This window comes from Pempheris klunzingeri, chromosome 17 (assembly GCF_042242105.1).
Source record: "Pempheris klunzingeri isolate RE-2024b chromosome 17, fPemKlu1.hap1, whole genome shotgun sequence".
Lineage (NCBI taxonomy): Eukaryota > Metazoa > Chordata > Actinopteri > Acropomatiformes > Pempheridae > Pempheris > Pempheris klunzingeri.
In genome coordinates, this window is record NC_092028.1 from 10,788,105 (window position 1) to 10,807,264 (window position 19,160).

Sequence of the window (19,160 nt, forward strand, 5' to 3'; positions counted from 1 at the left end):
TCGTTTCGAAAAGTCATCGAAAACCCGCAAGTTTCTTTTTCTCTCTCAGTTTCTCTGTTAGGATGTCATCATCTGAAAATGGTGCGTCACAGGAAGGTATGTAGATCTCTGCTATCACACTTATTATTGATCAGGGTGCTCTGCAGGCTATTATTCACATACAAAACAATCACACTACTTTATATATATCATATGGAATCAAACAACATAGTCTGTATTACAAATATCAGCGCAATATGATCACTTAAATCTTAAGTGCTCCATAGAAAATGAGGAATTTTGGAATATCTGCTTTCAGTGTGCTTGATATTATTACTGTCAAACCAATATAGAGTTATAATAAAATACATGTATGTCCTATGATGTTGTTTTGCGACAGTCTGTGAGGCATCGCCCCCTACGTCAGAGGGTGATGAACCCCTGAGGATTGTTCTGCTGGGGAGGACTGGAACAGGCAGAAGCTCAACAGGCAACACCATCCTGGGCAAGCCAGCCTTCTGGGTCGATGTCTCCCCCTGTTCTGTCACCACACAGTGCCGGAGACAGACTGGCACTGTGGGCGGGAGGAGCATCTCTGTGATAGACACTCCAGGTTTCTTCCACACACACCTGTCCCCTGAGGAGGTCATGGCTGAGGTGGCACGGTGCATTGTCCTGTCGTCTCCGGGACCCCACGCCTTCTTGGTGACTCTTCAGCCCGGCAGGTTCACCCAGGAGGAGAGGGGCGCCTTAGACTGGATGAAGGCTACGTTTGGGCCTGGAGTCACCAGGTTTACCACGGTGCTGTTCACCTGGGGGGACCAGCTTCATGGCAAACGCATTGAGGACTTTCTGGAAGAGAGCGATGAGCTGTCGGAATTTGTCAGTAGCTGCCAGGGGGGGTATCAGGTCTTTGATAACAGTGAGCAGGACAAGGCAGCGGAGTGCTCGCAACAAGTCGCACAGCTTCTGAAGAAGATAGACACGGCTGTGGTGAACAATGGAAGCGGTTGCTATAGCAACGAAATGCTCAAGGAGGCTGAGATGGCCATCAGAAAGGCACAAGAGAGGATTCTGGGAGATAGAGGACACAAGGTGGAGTCCCCTCAGCATGGGCCAAAGTTAGAGAGCAGGAGGGAAGAGGAGGAGAGGAGGAGGGAGGAGGAAGAGGCCAGGAAAAGGGCGGAGAAGCTTTTCTGGTGCGAGCTGGTGAGTGCGTTGGGTCAAGGTGCAGCAGTGGGGGCAGGGATCATGGGGAAAGACAAAGAGAAAGGGAAAGCAGTGAAGAAGACGAAGGTGGTGGAGAAGGCAGTGGCTCTGGCAGCATCACCGCTCTCGATCACTTCAGCTGCAAAAATGGTGGGAGGAGCTGTGAGAGAAGGAAGCAAAGTGTTGTATAAACACAAAAAAACTTTCCTGCATTGAGGGATACATGACTCTGACTGTACTGAGTGAGGCGTGTTCGGGACACAGTGGAGCCTACGGTCAGCACAGAGGTGATGGTGTGTGAATGAGAAAGCCATTTAGCTTGAGTTTTTCCACCATCACATCATCCATCTAATGCTATCAGTCTATTTCACATCTGCACAATGCACAAGTACTTTCAGACCACACTGTCACGTGTGCATGTGTGATCTCTACAAAGATGTAAACGTCCTCGTGTGTTTCAGTCCACATGGATTAGTCACAAAGAACACGGCCACACCTTTGAATTGAGAGAAATCACGTTATAATAAATGCAATGTCATAAAAAAATGGTGTCCAAGACATTTATAAGTGTCAAAAACGGGTTCATCTTTCACAGAAATCCAACATGCTCCATTTTTCCACTTTTTTTTTTTATCCCTGACACGACAAGACAGCTCGGTCATGGAAAACGACCCATGAAAGACAAAAAAGCATTTACCCTTTACCTAAAACTCTGCAGCACTTTTCTGTTCCATCTTTGGCTTCATTTAAGACATGACGACATGTTTAGCCCTTTTTTCTCCCCACGAAGAAATACATTGAAATACAAAAGACGCCGATTAAAACGAAATACAAAAAGTAACAGACCTGCAATTAGGGTCGAAATTGTTTGCACATAATACAGTAAGCTAATCAGGAAGTGTCTAACACTACAGAACCAAAGAGGAAGACACTTTGTGGAAGACTACGGAGTGCACATTTACAAACACAATACTTGTCATTACTGGAAATCTTGTAAGGCTTAGTTCATCCAACTTGTGGTGGTGATTGGATGAAATACAGAAATCTCTGACATGAGATTATGGGCACTTTTTGACACATCTGCATCTGTACCGTGTGGAAACTGAAGCTACATACAATCCACCTGAGTGCTGTACATAAAAGCTACAGCCAACCTCATTTACACTTGACTAACAGTCTCCAGAGCCAAAGTCTCTCTGAGAATCTAAAAGGGAAAGTAAAGACAAATACACAGTTACCATAGTGTTACTCACTTGCCTGAATTTGAAATTCCACATGTACATCAGGGACACATTTCCAGTGTCACATTTGCATCTTATAAAGAAAGAAAAAAAACCCATACATACATCACACACTTCTGACCACAACAGCGCATGTACACACACACACGCTTGCAAACATACAGGCTCACACAGACAGAAGATTTCTAGAGGTGTACTCATTTTGGTCTACAGGTTGGCGTCAGACCATCAGTCCCATTGCTAAATACGGGTACAGTTGAAGGGCAAATTCTGTGTTCAGATGCTGAACTGCAGCTTGGTGACTGAACGGCACACACTTATGTTTTAAATGGGCATCGGCAGGGTCATCTTTCCTCTTCCTCGAAGCACTGCAGACAGGCAGAAGACAAAGAGGGAGAAGCTTAAGTGTCTAGCTAATAGTAATACAGTAACTCAGTTGTACTGTAGATTTCATAACCATTAAACTTCTTAGTCACTTATCATGTGCATGTCCACATATGTTACTCTGTTTATCATTGGAAAATGCTAGTTTGGCCATTTTTAGCTATAAAAGACTGAGACGCTGGCTTTGGTAAATTATAATGAGCATTTGTCCTTCTTTTTGATATTTCATAGATGAGGTTATTGATTACTCAAAACTAAAAATACCTATTAATTGCAGCTCTATAGACTAACAAACAACAGTAATGCTACAATTAATAAATGATTATGTATACAAATAAGAATTCCCTGATTGATCTAAAATGATCACAGTTGAAATCAGCCACCGGTCTCCACAGTCAATAATATTTTAATACTTAATCATCCCTAAGTAGGTCTTTACTCACCCCTTGTGACATAAAGGTAGAAGAAATCGCAGTAGAAAATGGTCTGCACGACGCCAGACACCACAGCGATCTGGTCGAAGAAGCCCTCGGTGTGGTAACGCCACACCCAGTTGGCTATGTAGAGGGTTCGGTAGAGGCCGAGGAAGAACAGGTAGTGGGTGGTGATGGACTCTGCCTCACCGGTCTTGGTGATCATGAAGAGCTGTGGCATTATGGCCACTGCCTCCAGGAAGATGGAGAAGGTCCACAGGATCTGGATGGAACCAGTGGGAGGGAAACACATGAGTTCTGCTGAAGTTAAACCCTTAAACCAAAGGGTGAAAGTACAAATGCAAAGAGCTGTCGTGTTTGGCGGCCTATATAAGCAACATTAATAGAAATCAAACTTAAACTGACTGTATATCCCTGAAGCTGCATGCTTATAAGCAATATTGATCTTGTGATACAATAGCTCTAAAGCTTTTCCACACATAGATTCTCATGTACAGAAGATACAATATGAGGGCTTATTTACCTCCATTGGGGTGAAAGCATAATTTTCCAGGAATGAGAGCCCGATGACTGGCACCAACAGGAACTCCACGCGGAATGTGTCATTTTCTGAGTCGTACGAGTTCCTTAAGCGCATGTAGATCAGGTACACGGTAGCATAGGACAGAGCCAGAAACACCACCTGAGAGAAGAGCGGCATAGTGAGTAAAGGCTACTCTGAAATGGAAGCAAGACATGCAACCTGTCCATGGCAGTTTAGCAGGTCTAACTGACTATGGTCAGCTGGGCATAGTTTCTACACATGTGTGAATGTGGATTGGACTGTCTAAGCAAGTATGTGTGCATTTGTGCCACTAGTTCAGTGGACATGCCTTATCTAACTGAAGACAAAAAATAGTCATTGTAACTTTGTGCCCTTGCGTGAGCTTTGCTTTGGGTTTTCACTGGGGTTAGTTAAAATGTAAACTTCAGGCGAAAACACTTGTCTGTTACCTTCATGACCGTGTTGTAAGGAGAGATGAAGACCGTGAACAAGTCAAGGTACCTGGTGGTGAACACAAGTGCAAACAGCACCTGAGACTTCCCAGAGATGCCTATAGAGAGAGAAAAAAAAAGTTCCATCAATGGCTCGTGTGCAGTCAAAAGCAAGAGTCAGGAAAGGAAAATGCTGTTTCCCTCAATTCCATGATTTAACAGCAAAAGAAGACATTGTTTTTTTTATATAGGTTGCCTTAAAGGTGTAGGTTGCTGTTTGATAAGTGGAGCAGGAGGTAGATTGCTTTGTTAACACTGCCACGTCGCTCCCACTCCTGCAGAACTACTCACCATCATGCAAATAGCCATAATGCATTTGACTGATATCCACAATAACGTCTCTCCGTATTTGTGAACACAGTCACGTCAGTCTCTACACTGATCTGAACTGCATGCATGCATGCTGCTGTGGTGAAGCTATACAATCTTATCAGTGTGCATTGAGGTAAAGTGCAGTGATGTGTGCCAGTGTCACCCTACCAGCACAGGACTTGGACCTCCATATCTTCAGAAGCAGGATGATGATAGCCACCAGATGTGACACGTCACCCGCCAGGCGAAAGACGTTCATGTTGTTTATTTTCCGCTTCAATCCCAAAAAACCTTAACACGACTCACGGGCTTTAGGCGTCCTCGGGAAAAGGGGCAGAGTTGTTTGCTCAACGAGAAGCGAACACTCTTCGTGAAAAGACGTGTTAAAATGCTAAATACAGAAGCTAACAGCTACACAGTGAACTCCGACTGCTCGTTAGCTCGTTGTCTAAACGCATACAGGTAAACAGAGATGAAGACTCCTAAGTCCACTCACTAACTCAGCTGTGGCTGAAGGGGTCTGACAGAAAAGTAGTTTCAGAGGAGGTGACGTGGCTGACAGCTCGGACACCAGTAACCATCGCCAAGCGGACATCGCCACATTAACGCTTCCTGTTCCGGTTCTGGTTTTTCAAAGTAAAACTCGAATTAGTCACCGCGAGGTCCTCTATTGAGAAAAAACGGCGATGATACATAAAGTTTGCCAGCCTTGTTATTAAGCTCATAGTGTATTCCATGTTGCCAAATATTATCGGGCTATTTGATATTTTAAAAGACGTGACCACTTTATTGTGAAGGCAAAATCACATTGTACTGCTAACTTGACACAACTTGGGTCCCCAAGAAGTACATCCCTGATTGAACAGCAGATGGCGACAGGCAGCAGGCAATAAGGAGTTACACCCCGCTTTTCAAAGAACTGGATATAGAAATAGATATTTCTTTCGTTAGAACTCAGAACTTTATTCGGAGTCTCTATTTTCCAGTATCAGATTACTCTCGTTTGATTCACGAGACTTCTTAGGGAATTATGAGGAAATCACAAACCAGTAAACCAAAGTTTTACCATTTTATTCCCTACCATAAAGGTCCAAATGCTATTTCAAAGCCTTTTCCATACTGTCAGGAAAATAATTCTATAAGAGTATAAGTTTAGTTGCTCTAAATGTAGTTAAATCTATAATCATCATTTTGGGGGCATTTTCTACCTTTAGCACAAGAGTGAGAAAGATCAAGGTCCCACTGCTGTTCATGGTGCATGAGGGTGGTCCTGCTTTGCTTTCCTGTGAACCTGGAACATTCATCAGTATCTATTTTATACTATGTCTTCTCCCGCTGTGTAATGAGCTCTTTCTATGTGTTATTCTCAGTTAAATGAGATTGAATGAGCATAAAAGTTTTTGTTGAATGCAGACAGAGTACTTTCTCTCCTAAGGTAAATGCCACAGTCAGACTGGCAGACAATGTCACATGTTTACTTTTACCCTAATTTGTGAGGAACTTTATCCTCAAACCTTTTTATTTTTTTTACCCGGTGAGGGCTGACAGCTTTGTATATGCTGCTTTGTTATATTTTAAAATACCCTCCACCCTCTCTGTCTTCACCACCTGCCTCCCTTTCCTCCTTATTCTGCTGTCTGAATCACTGTCAAAACCTAAATCTACGCGCCCCCCATTTCTCATCACATGGCGTCTCCCTTTCTATCAAATCCCACCGTCTCCACCTCCTCCTTCGTCTTTCCTCTTAATCCACAAACTGCAGCTGAATTCGGACATCACGCACATCCTCCTGCTCCCCTGCATCCCACTCTCATGTTTGATGTCATAAAATGAGCACAGGGCACCTGAGATTACACAGGATATGCTGCCAGCCTACTTATATTGCATCCGTGGTGGTGCAGAGAAGTGAGGGGGCACCGCACACCAACGAAGAGTGCACAGCTTCTTTATACACCCCTGACGCATCCAGCATGGAGTCTGCCCCCTTTTTCTGTCACTATGTTGTTCAAGTGAAGTATTATTCTCAAGCAGAAGTGTTAATATTGTCTAAAAATCTGATCAACCATGAACAGGGAGGAAAGGGAGAAAGAAACACACAGTTAAATATCAATTATGCCATAAAATGATGCTCTACTAGTCTCCTATGGGTGATTTATTCTAGACAAATGTACTCTAGAGGACATCCTCTGGTTAGAGCTGACCCATACATTGGCTACCGTAATGAGTGTGTGCTGAGCAAAAGGTTATGGGAACTAATCTGACACCGAGACCTGATTAGTAGCTATTTATACATACACACAGTCCAGTCTGCCCTGAGGTCTGCCTCGTCATCTCCTCCTCAGATGCTGGACTGTGCGCCTGATCAGCCTGTTCGTAACCCTCTTCTTCTTTTTTTTACTGTAATGGTACCCAGACATTTAATGTGTGACTCTGTTTAAAACCTCCAAAGGTCTGTGGGTGAGAATACCCTGAGCTGTGAGCGCTGACACTATAACCAGTAAAGGCTGTTATTATCTTAAAAACAAGACTTAAGGTAATTAATAGGTATACGCATCATCTGTTCCTATGCAAAGTTCAAATTAACCATCTGGAGCTTCCCTTTAAAGATGATAGATAATTACAGTTTTTAAGCCTTTATAGTATCTATAATTTAAGTCATATTTTAAGGCTTCAAAACATATCTTTATGACTTTTACATAGCTTAGCTTTATATTACATATTTATCAAGGTAATAATGACAAAAGTGCTTTTATTCAAAAGGAGCAAATTTGCACAATAGACTTAGGGTTAGGTGCAGCTACAAACAAACATTTACTGATGTGCACACTACGGTTAGGAGTAAAATCTGACCCTGAATTAGTCTTTTTCAATCCAGTTTTCAAGGTCAGGGAAAAGAAAAACCCCTAACATGGCATTCTCACTTCCCTTCCAACTTTACATGTTTAGTAATTCAAGAAAACCCTTCAGACAAATGGTCACTAAGATCAGCACATTTCTCTGTTCTGGGTCTACTGTTTCGATTGGCTGACCCGTACTAACCTGCTGTACCCATCACACATGTTTAGAACTCTTTTGACCTGATGTGTGGACGCAGTCGTTAAGTGATACGCAGGCTTTATTCTCTCCCTTTATCAGTGTGTTCATGTGTATTGCTAAAATTGCCCTGGATTAGACAGCAGTATTTACTGTTATTTCTCACGGAGTCTTCATCATGTCATTCTCGACAGCAGATCTCTACAAGATTTCTGTCCATCTTGGCGTGCATGCTACCCTCAGAAGCTCCCTCTGTCTAAGTTTCTGTTTTCTGTTTACCTCACTGGTGCTGCTGCTTACAGTGCTGTGTCTCCATCCGCCCCCTCGTTCCTCCTCTGTGAATTTGTCATATGGGCAGATGCACACCCACATCCCTATTCAGAGGAAGAGATTTTGAAAAGAGGTACCCCCCTGCTCTATAATTTAAAAGGGAGAGGGGCGGAAGGAGAGCAAGAGGTAGGGAGAGGGAGGGAGCGATGAGGGGGCTAAAGGAGAGATGTGGGAGGGGGTAGGAAGGGAGAGGGGCTGTTTCCATAGAAACTGTTTTGCTCAACTCATATTTCATATAATCATGTGGATTTTAAATGAAGGAATTCTAGATCAAACCAGAAAATGTCTCTTGGGGTCTTTTTATTGGATGTAATGAGACTAATGTCAATCTTCATTAGCCAGCAGAATGGCTGTGAGAGCACACAAGTTATATAAAGTTATGCTTGTTTAGGTGGTTTTGAGGTCAGCTTGCAAGCATGTTGTCTTTCAGACTCTCTATTCTGACTTCTTATGGTTACAGCAACAAAGGTAGAAAAGTAAAGAATTCATACAGATGTTTCAAAGTCAACACTCCAAGTAATTTCAGCATTGGTGCAGCAATAAAAAATTGAAGAAGTTTAGAAACTTTTGAAATGAGCATAAGTGGAAAGTATATTTACTCCCATGCTACAACTTAAGCACAGGCTTTAAGTATGGCTTACTTTTTCCACTTTGGGAGACTTTAATGCAGCTGTATTTTAGAGGGGACTGTTATGCTTTTTACTCCTCTACATTTACACTCTTATAGCTTGTAATTCTTTTTGCAAGGTAACACTGTAGCGACGAAAAATCAAAAACAAGTCATATGAAAATATGATGTGATGCCCAACATTATAATATGATTGCTTGAAGGGCACCTGGCATCCCAACATTATTACATTAAAACACTGTTTATACATTGACACAAAAATGTGCCACACTAACAGGGACATTTATTAAAAAATGTAATTTTACTTTTGATTAAGTACATTTTACTAATTATACCTGTTTACATTTGTGTGCTCACATTTACTACCTGTGATGTGACATCAAAGATTATTGGGTGGGACTGTATCTATTGCCAATATCGCCAAAGACGCTCCCACCTCGCATTGCACATTTTTTAACTTCAAGTGTAACTTTACACTCATTAAAGAAGCAACCATGAATGTGAATGAGAGACATATTTAAGTTTATTTACAGTTACCCAGGAGGCCTAGGTGGTTAACCACAATCCCCCCCCAGTCTGCATATGACTGTGTACCTTTACTGCATCTCTCACTCTCTAGAACTGAACTGGAACTGGAACATTGCAGCTGAAACCAAGAGGGTGGCAGACAGATACTTCAACCGAATACTCGTAACACAATACTCATGTAGTGTATGCACAGTGTGTACCAAATGTGTATTTTCACTACAGTTTTGATAGAAAAAAATACACTTCCCCAAAATCTTCAAACATTGTTCTCCTTCCAGAAGTTCTGCTCAGTCCCAGGTCACACTGATTGACACTATGCAGTTAAACAGTAACCAAAGAATGACCTTTTCCTCTTTGCGACGATTATGGAACGACTACAATATGTGAAGGGTCGCCCACTGTAGCATCACAGCACTTCAAGTTAAAGTGCAATTCAGCACAGAATGACGCAGGGCCGAAACACTGCTGCTGCGCTGCTTGAAACCATTAAACCAGCATTTTTTTTCTTCCCTGTGCAACTCTGTGTTGATGTGGCATTTAACATGTGTTAACAGACGCATGGAGTTATGTTTATGGTGTTTTAACTGTGCAGCTTTGAGGCAGAAAATGTGAAGGGATTATGTTTACAGGCCAACTTACAGTAATAGGCTAATGTTATTATAATCATCGTGGTGATGCACAGTTTTTAACTATGATGGCAACACAACCGCTTTATTTCCAAGCCCCCATATTTCTTTGTCTCCCACCTGTTACAGTATCATCTCTGTTGTTCCTCGAACAGTTAGCCTAGTAATCATGACTCAAACGAGTTCTTGCATGCTTACATGGGCACATCAGGCATTATCCAACACCTACACATGCTTAGAGTGCAGAGAAAAAAAGTGGCAGCCCCCCTGTGGTCTCACCTCCTCTCCTTTTGTCTCCTCGCTTCTCTTTTCTCAATTTCTCCTCTTTTTCCTCACCTCTCCTCTCCTCTCCTCTCCTCTCCTCCTCCATCCATCCCTCTCCCCCTCCCTCCCTTCCAAACCCAGGCTCTGCAGAGGGGAGATTGACACAGCACTTTCAGCCCAGGGTGTATGAGTACACACAGGAGAGCGCGGACATACAGGATTATAGTCAGCGAAGGAGGCAGTGGAGGACAATAACGGATTAAAAGAGAGAAACAGAAAGTATAGAAGAATGAAGAAGGGATGAAGAAGAAACAAAAAGAAGAAACTAAAAAAGAATAAATGAAGGGATCACAGACCACAGGAATCTAAGGATGTGGGACCTTTGCCCTGGACAGTGAAAGTGGGATCTTGAAAAGTGAAGTGGTGGTTCATCAGGAATTCAACGAAAAGACAAAAAAACAACAACTATCTTGCAGGGTGAGTCTCATTCATGTTCATTTTACAAATAGAACGTCAGTATCAGGGGATGCACACATTGATAACTTGACTGATATTCTTTGGATTTATTGAAAAAATTCATTTCACAACTTTGCACTCCAGATGTCAGACATTAAAAGCAGCTCTAGTTCTATGTTCAGACAGTAAACTCTTTCACAATTATGACAGCAAAATAAGCAGTGCGTCAGACTCGTAGACAAGCTCGTGCATCATGGAAACTGCTGTGTCGTGTATGATCAAGTGAACAGTCACACTACTCAATCATATACTCTAAATCTCTACAGTAATGATGAGGCTCGAAAACATCACCTGGAAACACGTTAAGGTACAGCAGGTATAAAATGTACCTTATGGCAATGACGTTTTTGTGCACCTGTTGATCATCTTCAAACAAATGTCATTTGATATGTTACATACCTAGAAGTCTCTTCTATGTTTTTTAATCCTTGAGATGATTGAGTTTTCTTTTTGTACATCTTGAAATCAAACCAGTAAGGCTTCTAATGGACTCTGCAGCCTTTAGAAGTGAGAGGAGAGGCCTCACAATACCATCACAGGGGAACTTAAAGTGATCCTTTTAGTTTGAAAAAGGACAATTTCATTGTGAGGGGAACAGTATTGATCTATCTTGTCACTTTGACCTAATCTTGTCTTTTACTCAGACAGCCCTGGTGGCCTTTTCAGAACCACTCAGGAAAACAACATTGACCATTGAACTGTTGAAATAAATACTTACACTGAGACATTTCACCCAGAAACGGTCCAGTAGAGCGGAACCACCAGCTATACTTAATACTACTTAATACTTACAAGTAGTAGGTATGATATTGGCTGGCCAAGTGTAGATAGTCAATAGAAAACTTAGTGAGCTGCTGGTGATTAGCTATAATTGTGGTGCCTTTTGTCTGTCTGTGTCTGACAAAGTGCCCTGAATGTTTACTCAGAGTCACGCCGAGATCATTCAGGTCTGCAGTTGGAAATAGAGACTGAAATTCCTGCAGAAGACAGAAAAGTAGTCAAAACAATGATGTGGTCGATCTGTAGCTGATCCATCACATGAACCGTGAAATATGATATGCTTTGCAAAGATGTGGATTCCAAATTAAAATATGGAAAAAAACACAACATGGTAAAACAAAAAAAATCTGAAACAAAGCCAACCTGGAGGTTGTCTGGGATGTGATGGTAGCGTGGGAATAATTCTTTGCACTGGCTGACTGCTTCTCTGTGGGTTGGCTCGTGACAAGCAAAAGGTGAAACTAGGTTATGTATTGATTAGTTTTCACATAGTACAGAATAGTTTCACAGAGGAGAAAAAGAAGGAAATTAAGTGAACCTGTTCGGTGGAAGGACTGAGTCAAAACAGTCACCTACAGTCCCAGCATGCTGAAACAAAAGCCTGTTGCATGAATCGCTTCAGCGAGACGAACTCAGCAGGTCCTCAAAAAAAGTAAATTACGTCACAAATGTTTATAAATGGGCACTTCCCTCAATAGACTGAATTTATGTAACATTCTGTGATTTCCATGACAGGAGTTTCAAACAAATATAATGACAATCAGATTTACGTTTATTATAATTTGTGGCAGAAAAATGCATGTTTAGGTTACATAATTAGCATCTACTACTTTCATACAAACCTTTTATAGACAGTAAGGCTTATTACCTCTTTGACCAGTTATGACCAGCATATAATGGAAAATGACTCAGACCACTTTGTATAATTGCTCCACTAGATGCCCTCTGCCAGACCATATCTGGGCATAAGGCTCTGGTATTCACACTGCGTGTATGATTTCTTTTAGAGGCAGATGTAAGAGTGTGTCTCATCAGGGGTGATTACCAAAGGCTTTAGGGGAAGCGGACACTTCTGCATCTTAATCCCACTCTCCCCACCCAACCTGCTTGTCTTCGTCTTTCTCTCTGTGCCTCTTTTGGGATTAACAGTCAGGACGTCTCCAGGAAGCCGTTCATTACAAAACGACTCTACATTTCTTATTTTAGCGTGGGAGATTATGACTGACTATTAATCTGTGATTTATGAGATTAGGGAAGAGTTAGTGATGCAGAGATACAGTATGGATTTCCACGACACTGCAAAGTCCCACACAAGTTCACGTATTAATGTCCGTGCAATATGCCAAAGCCAGGACATTTGCGAATATGTTACATGCACATTTCATCTACAAACATATTTCATATCAATTACTTAGATGATTACTTCCACAATAAATTGAAAGACAGATTACTCAGATGTGTCCAAAGAAATTCAGTTTATCTTAATAAAAAACTGAAAAAAAGCAAATACTTACCTATAAGTGGCTGAAAGATAAGTTACTTAAATCATGAATTGACACTAATCATTTCAGTACTAATCTGTAGAGACAAAATGCTGTATGCATAGATATTTGCACCACACATCTCAACAGGCTATCTTCTCCTTTTATTTTCTATGTCTGGACTAGATTACACAGATAATCTGTGTGGGGTAAACTGTGTAAAAACCTGCAGTTTCTCAAATATGTTCCTGTAATTAATGAAATCTTTGTGTTCTCAGTGTAGTGTTCTTGGGGCAAATCATTAGGAAAATAAGTGGGATAAAGTCAAACCCAAAAGCTTTTAAAAAAATACTTTTTGACCCCAGCCTTTGACCGCAGACTTCTCTTGTCCCCATTTATGTTCTCGCTCAGAAATATGAACCAAATAAATCTCAACCAAAGGTCACCTCTTACACCTTATTTAGGATCTACTTAAAATCAAATATAAATGTTGCATTGCTGGCCTTACCCGTTCTGACTCATGTTATAAGAGCACTTAATACTGTACACTAGCCCCCCTCATCACCCTGTCTCTGGTGACTCTCTCCCCTTCGCTCCAGCACCTAAATGCCACAGGAGATGTGTTCCTATGGAAACTGGCTTTAGTGAAAGTCCCCTGTTTTACCTGGTGACCATTAACTGGTTTGTAGCGTGTGTGTCTCATCTCTGCTGTAACACATCAGTACCTGCTCTCTGCCTCTCCCAGCCTCCTGTTCATCAGATCTTTTTTTTTAAAATCCTAAACATCATTTGCACCATTGATGATGGATTGTTGGCTGCTTGTGTCTTCCTTTTATAGATACGTCTCGGAGGTAGAAGACCTTATTTCACAGCTGTGTTGTTGGTTGGTTGGAAGCCAAGGACACCTGTTTGGAAACAGACCACATACAAAACATAAAACTGTAATCCTCACATAGAGTGCACGTACATGTAAATATATATGTGCCTGTGTGAGTGTCATTACAGAGAGACAATGATAGATAGATGCTCTCCTCTTGATTATGCACAATTATTTTAAATTGAGTGTGTTAATTTCCTTGAAATGGTATTGAAGTTGAATAACAGAGACTCCAGGAGTCCGTTTTACTTTTGACAGGTTCAGTTACTGTGAGATGTGATGCAGGAAAAGTCTTAGAGCAGGAATTTTAAGACAATCTGCATGATGGCAAACTTAAGTTTATGTTTTGAAGACCAGGACAAGCATACCTAATACGAAACAACGTTAATGCCAAGTTCCTGAGAACTGATTTGGCTTGACTGGTGCTGACATCTGGTAGTGGATTCATCCGAAAAACCTGCTGCAATAAAGCGATTACGCAACAGAAATCCTTTATATATATTAGATACAAAAAGGTAAAAAACACACACATAGCTACTACAACATTCATCTTGGATTTACTAAATACTGTTTATCGCAGGTTTTGTGATGGAAAGATTATGTGACAGGATTTTCTTTGAATTCTGGACAGACAGTTTTATATAATCGGAAAAAACCATGAGCTGTGCTCATGTCATTTAAGACTCAAGTTGTTGAGTTTCCAGTTTTTCAAAGAAAAGCAGTTTTGAGCTGTTGGGAAATGGGAAAATTGTAGTCAGACAGTGATCAAATGATATTCAAAAACATTTTGTTCTAGGTTTATTTTCTATACTTGGCTTCTATATTTCTATACTCTATACTGGCCAACATAATAATAACAAAAATGAAAGTGGCACAGTGTGGTAGATAAGTTCAGTTAAGTCCTTACATCTATTTGTGACTATAAGCCCCAGTGACAATGTAGCTCAGGTCTAGGGAATGTTTATTTTCATAAATGGTTTTAAGTTGCTGTTATAAAAAAGATTACCAGCGAACTACATTTAAGAAATTGGAAAAACTCTCATTTAAAAGCAAATGCATCACCATAAATAAACTAACAATTTTCCAACCAAAAATATTGTTACACCCATGTACGTTTTAAGTCAAATGGATTTCCCTTCTGAATTAAATCAACATCCATTTACAGTCATTTCAGTGACATACAAAAAAGCAGTAATGGCATAATACTAAATACTATTTGCAATACATGTAAGATAAAGCAGATAGACAAGCATCCTCACTAACAACAGCAACTAGGAAGTCTTATATTAGGAAACTTTTAGATTGTCTAATCAGAACCACAACTTCTTGTTCCTCAAGTCATTTTGCAGAATCAAATCAGGATTAAGTCTAAATCCTCATCTATATCTTACTTAAACAACACACAGAAGCCAGATCAGAAGATTAGGCCCACAGTATATTGTTTAAACATGTGAGGAGATTAAGTGTGACAAAACAAGCTTAGATTAGGTTTACAAAAGCGTTAAAGAAGGGTCACGTTATGCATTTATTGAAGTACGTCTCCCCAATCTGTGCACTGTTAAACCCCCATTTAGAGGTTTATGTGTGCTTAATGCAATGTTCTTGCATGAGCTTGCATGGGCTGATTCTGTTACTGTCTGTCTCTCCCACAGTTGTCTTCTCAGTGGCCAAAACATCACCTTCATGGTGGAGGCCTGATCTTTGGGAGCAGGGCAGTGTCTAGCCTCCCACCCACACCCCATACCAGTGCATCATTGGTGCCATGGGATCAAGCAGGGCCAACAGGTGAGGGTTTTACTCTGAAAGCAGCAGCTTGGACCACATTTGAATTTTTAATCATGTCATTCATTTGTCATTTTATTAAATGGTCCTGGTGAGTTTTGACAAATGTCTGAACTTTGAATTACAGTATTCCAGTATTATTATTCCTTTGCCACTTACACTATTCTGTATTAGTGAACTTGCTGTACGGTTGGTTGAGTCCCAAAAGACAAAGAAATGAAAAATGAGGGTGTGCCAATTCATAGCACTATTTTGCCATCCTGGCTTTCTTTTTTTAGTGTTACAGCACACATTTGATTTCTAAGAATTTTCCTGGAACCTGCTATTGTTTTGAACAATGATTCTGATTCTGATTGGACTCAATGTTTCATTTATTCTATAAATCTGTTGATAATATAAATATCTGTTGATCCACTTTATTATGCAGCACTTACAGCTTCACTGGCAGCCTTGTGATGCTTTATAGAAACAATTTTGTCCTGTCTGTTATCTTATCCGGAAGTCTTAACACGGCCAGTAAGAATGGGCTTGTTAATTTGGTGAGTTGGCCTGGGTGAGTCAGGCCCAGCTCAGAGATATTTACGGCAAGCAGATCCTCAGAAAGGCCAAGGCCGTCCTACACTGTCCTGACCAGCCGTACATGAAGAGCTCTTACCTTCAGGCAGCTGCAACAGATCAGATCGCCTGCTATGAAAACAAGAAAACTGAAAGTTGTCTTACTACTTTAATGGCCATGATTACATACATTGATATCCTGGCACATGAGCGTAGTATTTTGATTTTAAACTACCTCATTTCTGATATGGCCTTGGGACTGTTTAATTGTCTCACAGTTGTCTGTCAGCCTTGTGTGGTTGTGCAGCTGTCAGTGTGGTGTGGAAGCCCATACACATTTTTTCCTTACAGCACAATAAAGACTGACCTCATCTGCACAAAACCTTTGAAAGACAGATTGATTAGTCATGAAAGGGGCAAGATTCAGTCCTCTATCCATCTGATCTCTTAATTATCACTGGGTTAATGAATGATTAAAAGAGTTTTAATAATAATTTACACTTAAACAGTAATATATACGTCGCTCCATCTCATAATGGGTTGTCTGATTAACACTGGGTCAGATAAAATCCTATAATCAGGGATGACAGCAATCCTTATCACATAGCTAAACTGAACTCACCTTCCTAGCTGGTAATCCTCCATGTAAAGGAGAGGGACAGGTTAGGTTGACTGATACACTCAGGTGACTAGGATGTTGGTCAGTTTGACTAGATTGTTTGCGTTTGGGACATAAATATATGTCTTATCATTGCATTCACCAATGAGTTTTCCCTTAAGTTGGCTGTCTCTCATTTAATAGCTCTCACATCCCTTGTATTCTTAACAAGTCAGGTATTATCTTCCTATCTCTCTATGAGAGGGGGCATCGTGTCTCTGTGTGCTTTAAATGGAAACTGGAAAGTACACAAGGATCAATGAGATTACTGGCTCTATAAATTGTCTTCATGTTATTTTTTCCTCTTACTATGTTGTGCACACTACAATTTGAATCATGTAGTTCCAACAACAATCTGGTACACACTTGTTTGTTGTAAACAGGGGGAATCTCCCGAATATTAGCAGTGCAAGACGAGGCTGGCAAATGTTTAATAAAAGGCAAATATTGCCTGTGTTAATCAGCCTCGAGTCAGTACAAACTTCACACAATCATTTTCATTTATAAGCTTGGCAAGTAGTCTTAAATCACATACTAGTATCTAATCATCTTTTTGTATAAATTGAATGTCACCAAATTCATTTACCAAATGTTTGAATCCTAATCTCCCCCTCTCTTTTGGTCTACCAGATATAGCATTGTGTCAGACATTTTACCTGAGGAGGAACGCCAGAAGATCTCTAGTTTAAGACTCCAGAACGGCCACGGTTCCCCCAGCATCCGACTGCACTCAGCCTGCGACACAGAGACAGACGACAGTAGGAGGAGGTCAGGAGCCTCTGCTACTGGGCCCAGCACAAGAGGACAAAAAGGGATGAACAACTACAACGGGAAGATTCTGACAAGGGGCTCCAGCCAATTACGGAGCCGGTTTGTAAAGAAAAATGGACAATGTAATGTGTTATTCACCAACATGGATGAAAAGAGTCAGCGCTACCTTGCTGACATCTTCACCACCTGCGTGGACATCCGCTGGAGATACCTGCTGCTTATATTCTGCACCACCTTCATGGTCTCGTGGCTTTTCTTCGGCATTATCTTTTACACTGCCTCCCTGGCACATGGGGATTTTGACGAGCACCCTACGATGAAGGGTGATGGGCTGGTGGTGGGGGGGCTGTATGGACCCACCTCTGGACACACAGCTGGAGGGCAGACACAAAGGATACCTTGCATACTTCATGTCCAGGGCTTTGTTGGGGCGCTCCTCTTCTCCATGGAAACCCAGACCACTATTGGTTATGGCTGGCGCTGTGTTACGGAGGAGTGCCCTGTTGCTGTGATAACAGTGGTCATCCAGTCCATTGTGGGCTGCATCATTGACTCTTTCATGATTGGCACCATCATGGCCAAGATGGCGCGGCCAAAGAAGAGGAACCAGACCCTTATGTTCTCTAAAAATGCAGTCATCGCCCTCCGTGATGGCAAGCTATGCCTCATGTGGAGGGTGGGCAACCTGCGAAAAAGCCAACTTGTGGAGGCTCACGTCCGTGCCCAGCTCATTCGTTCATATGTCACAGCTGAGGGTGAGTTTATTCCCATGGAGCAGATGGACCTCAATGTGGGCTATGATGAGGGCACAGACAGGCTGTTTCTAGTATCCCCACTGGTTATAGTCCATGAGATAGATAAAGACAGCCCTTTGTATACATTAAGCCAAGCTGATCTGGAAAAGGATGACTTTGAGGTTGTTGTGATCTTGGAGGGGATGGTAGAGGCCACGGCCATGACCACCCAGTTCCGTAGCTCCTACCGTGCAAGGGAGATCTGCTGGGGTCACAGGTTTGAGCCTGTGATCTATGAGGACCGAGACCGCTACAAGGTGGACTATGCTCGCTTCCACAACACCTATGAGGTGCCATCAACGCCCCATCTCAGCGCCAAAGAGCTTGACGAGGCCGCAAGCCGACCATCCTCTCCTGCTTCTCCCACCTCTGCATGTAGAACCACACAAGACTTGATTCCCAGGTCGCTGAGCGCCTTTTGTTATGAGAACGAGGTAGCAATAAGTGGTGGGGAGGAAGAGGAGGACATCTTTGACTCTCGGCAGGAGCGGGCAGAGGAGAGGAGGACTTCAGTTTCTGTAGACTTCCAAAACATGTTCCAGGACACTGCGACCACAACATCGGGCAGTCAAAGCGTCATGTGTGTTTTGGACATGGACAATAACCAGATGGAGTTTGACATCCTACAGACTGCCATCCCTCTTGATCCAGTGAGCTACAAAAATGAGCAAGAGATCTGAAGAGTGCAGGGAGAGTGGATTCTCATGTATCTCTCTTTTTTCACCCACTTATCCTTTCATCTTTATCTGCAGTGAGTTGGACCTGAAGATGGATTTCTTCGTGAATTGTTCAACTTTAGATTGCATGTACAGAAATGTAAACCCCCTTTTGCCTTGCCAGTGTTGTTCAGTATTTGTATTTGTTTGTTTCTTCTTCTCACTGAGATAGACATTAAGAAAAAGAGGAACTTGTTTTCCAGAATAACTTCTGGCACATGCAACTG

At 41.8% G+C, this 19,160-nt stretch overlaps 3 protein-coding genes across 3 annotated transcripts; 2 read left to right on the top strand and 1 right to left on the bottom strand.

Annotated features, from left to right (window-relative positions):
* The first annotated feature begins 62 nt into the window (after positions 1-62).
* LOC139216546 (GTPase IMAP family member 7-like) lies at positions 63-1,404 on the top strand. Its single transcript, XM_070847692.1, has 2 exons — positions 63-96; positions 380-1,404. The coding sequence occupies exons 1-2, from the start codon at positions 63-65 to the stop codon at positions 1,402-1,404; spliced, it is 1,059 nt and encodes a 352-aa protein (XP_070703793.1).
* Positions 1,405-1,711: 307 nt separating this feature from the next.
* On the bottom strand, positions 1,712-5,181 carry kdelr3 (KDEL endoplasmic reticulum protein retention receptor 3). Its single transcript, XM_070847694.1, has 5 exons — positions 4,763-5,181; positions 4,241-4,341; positions 3,771-3,929; positions 3,257-3,509; positions 1,712-2,797 (listed from the first exon to the last, which is right to left on the bottom strand). Exons 1-5 carry the CDS (start codon positions 4,851-4,853, stop codon positions 2,754-2,756), a joined length of 648 nt encoding a protein of 215 aa, XP_070703795.1. The 5' UTR covers positions 4,854-5,181; the 3' UTR covers positions 1,712-2,753.
* A 10,238-nt stretch (positions 5,182-15,419) lies between these two features.
* kcnj4 (potassium inwardly rectifying channel subfamily J member 4) lies at positions 15,420-18,897 on the top strand. The gene is made up of 3 exons (XM_070847685.1): positions 15,420-15,442; positions 17,283-17,746; positions 17,804-18,897. Exons 1-3 carry the CDS (start codon positions 15,420-15,422, stop codon positions 18,895-18,897), a joined length of 1,581 nt encoding a protein of 526 aa, XP_070703786.1.
* The last annotated feature ends 263 nt before the right edge of the window (positions 18,898-19,160 follow it).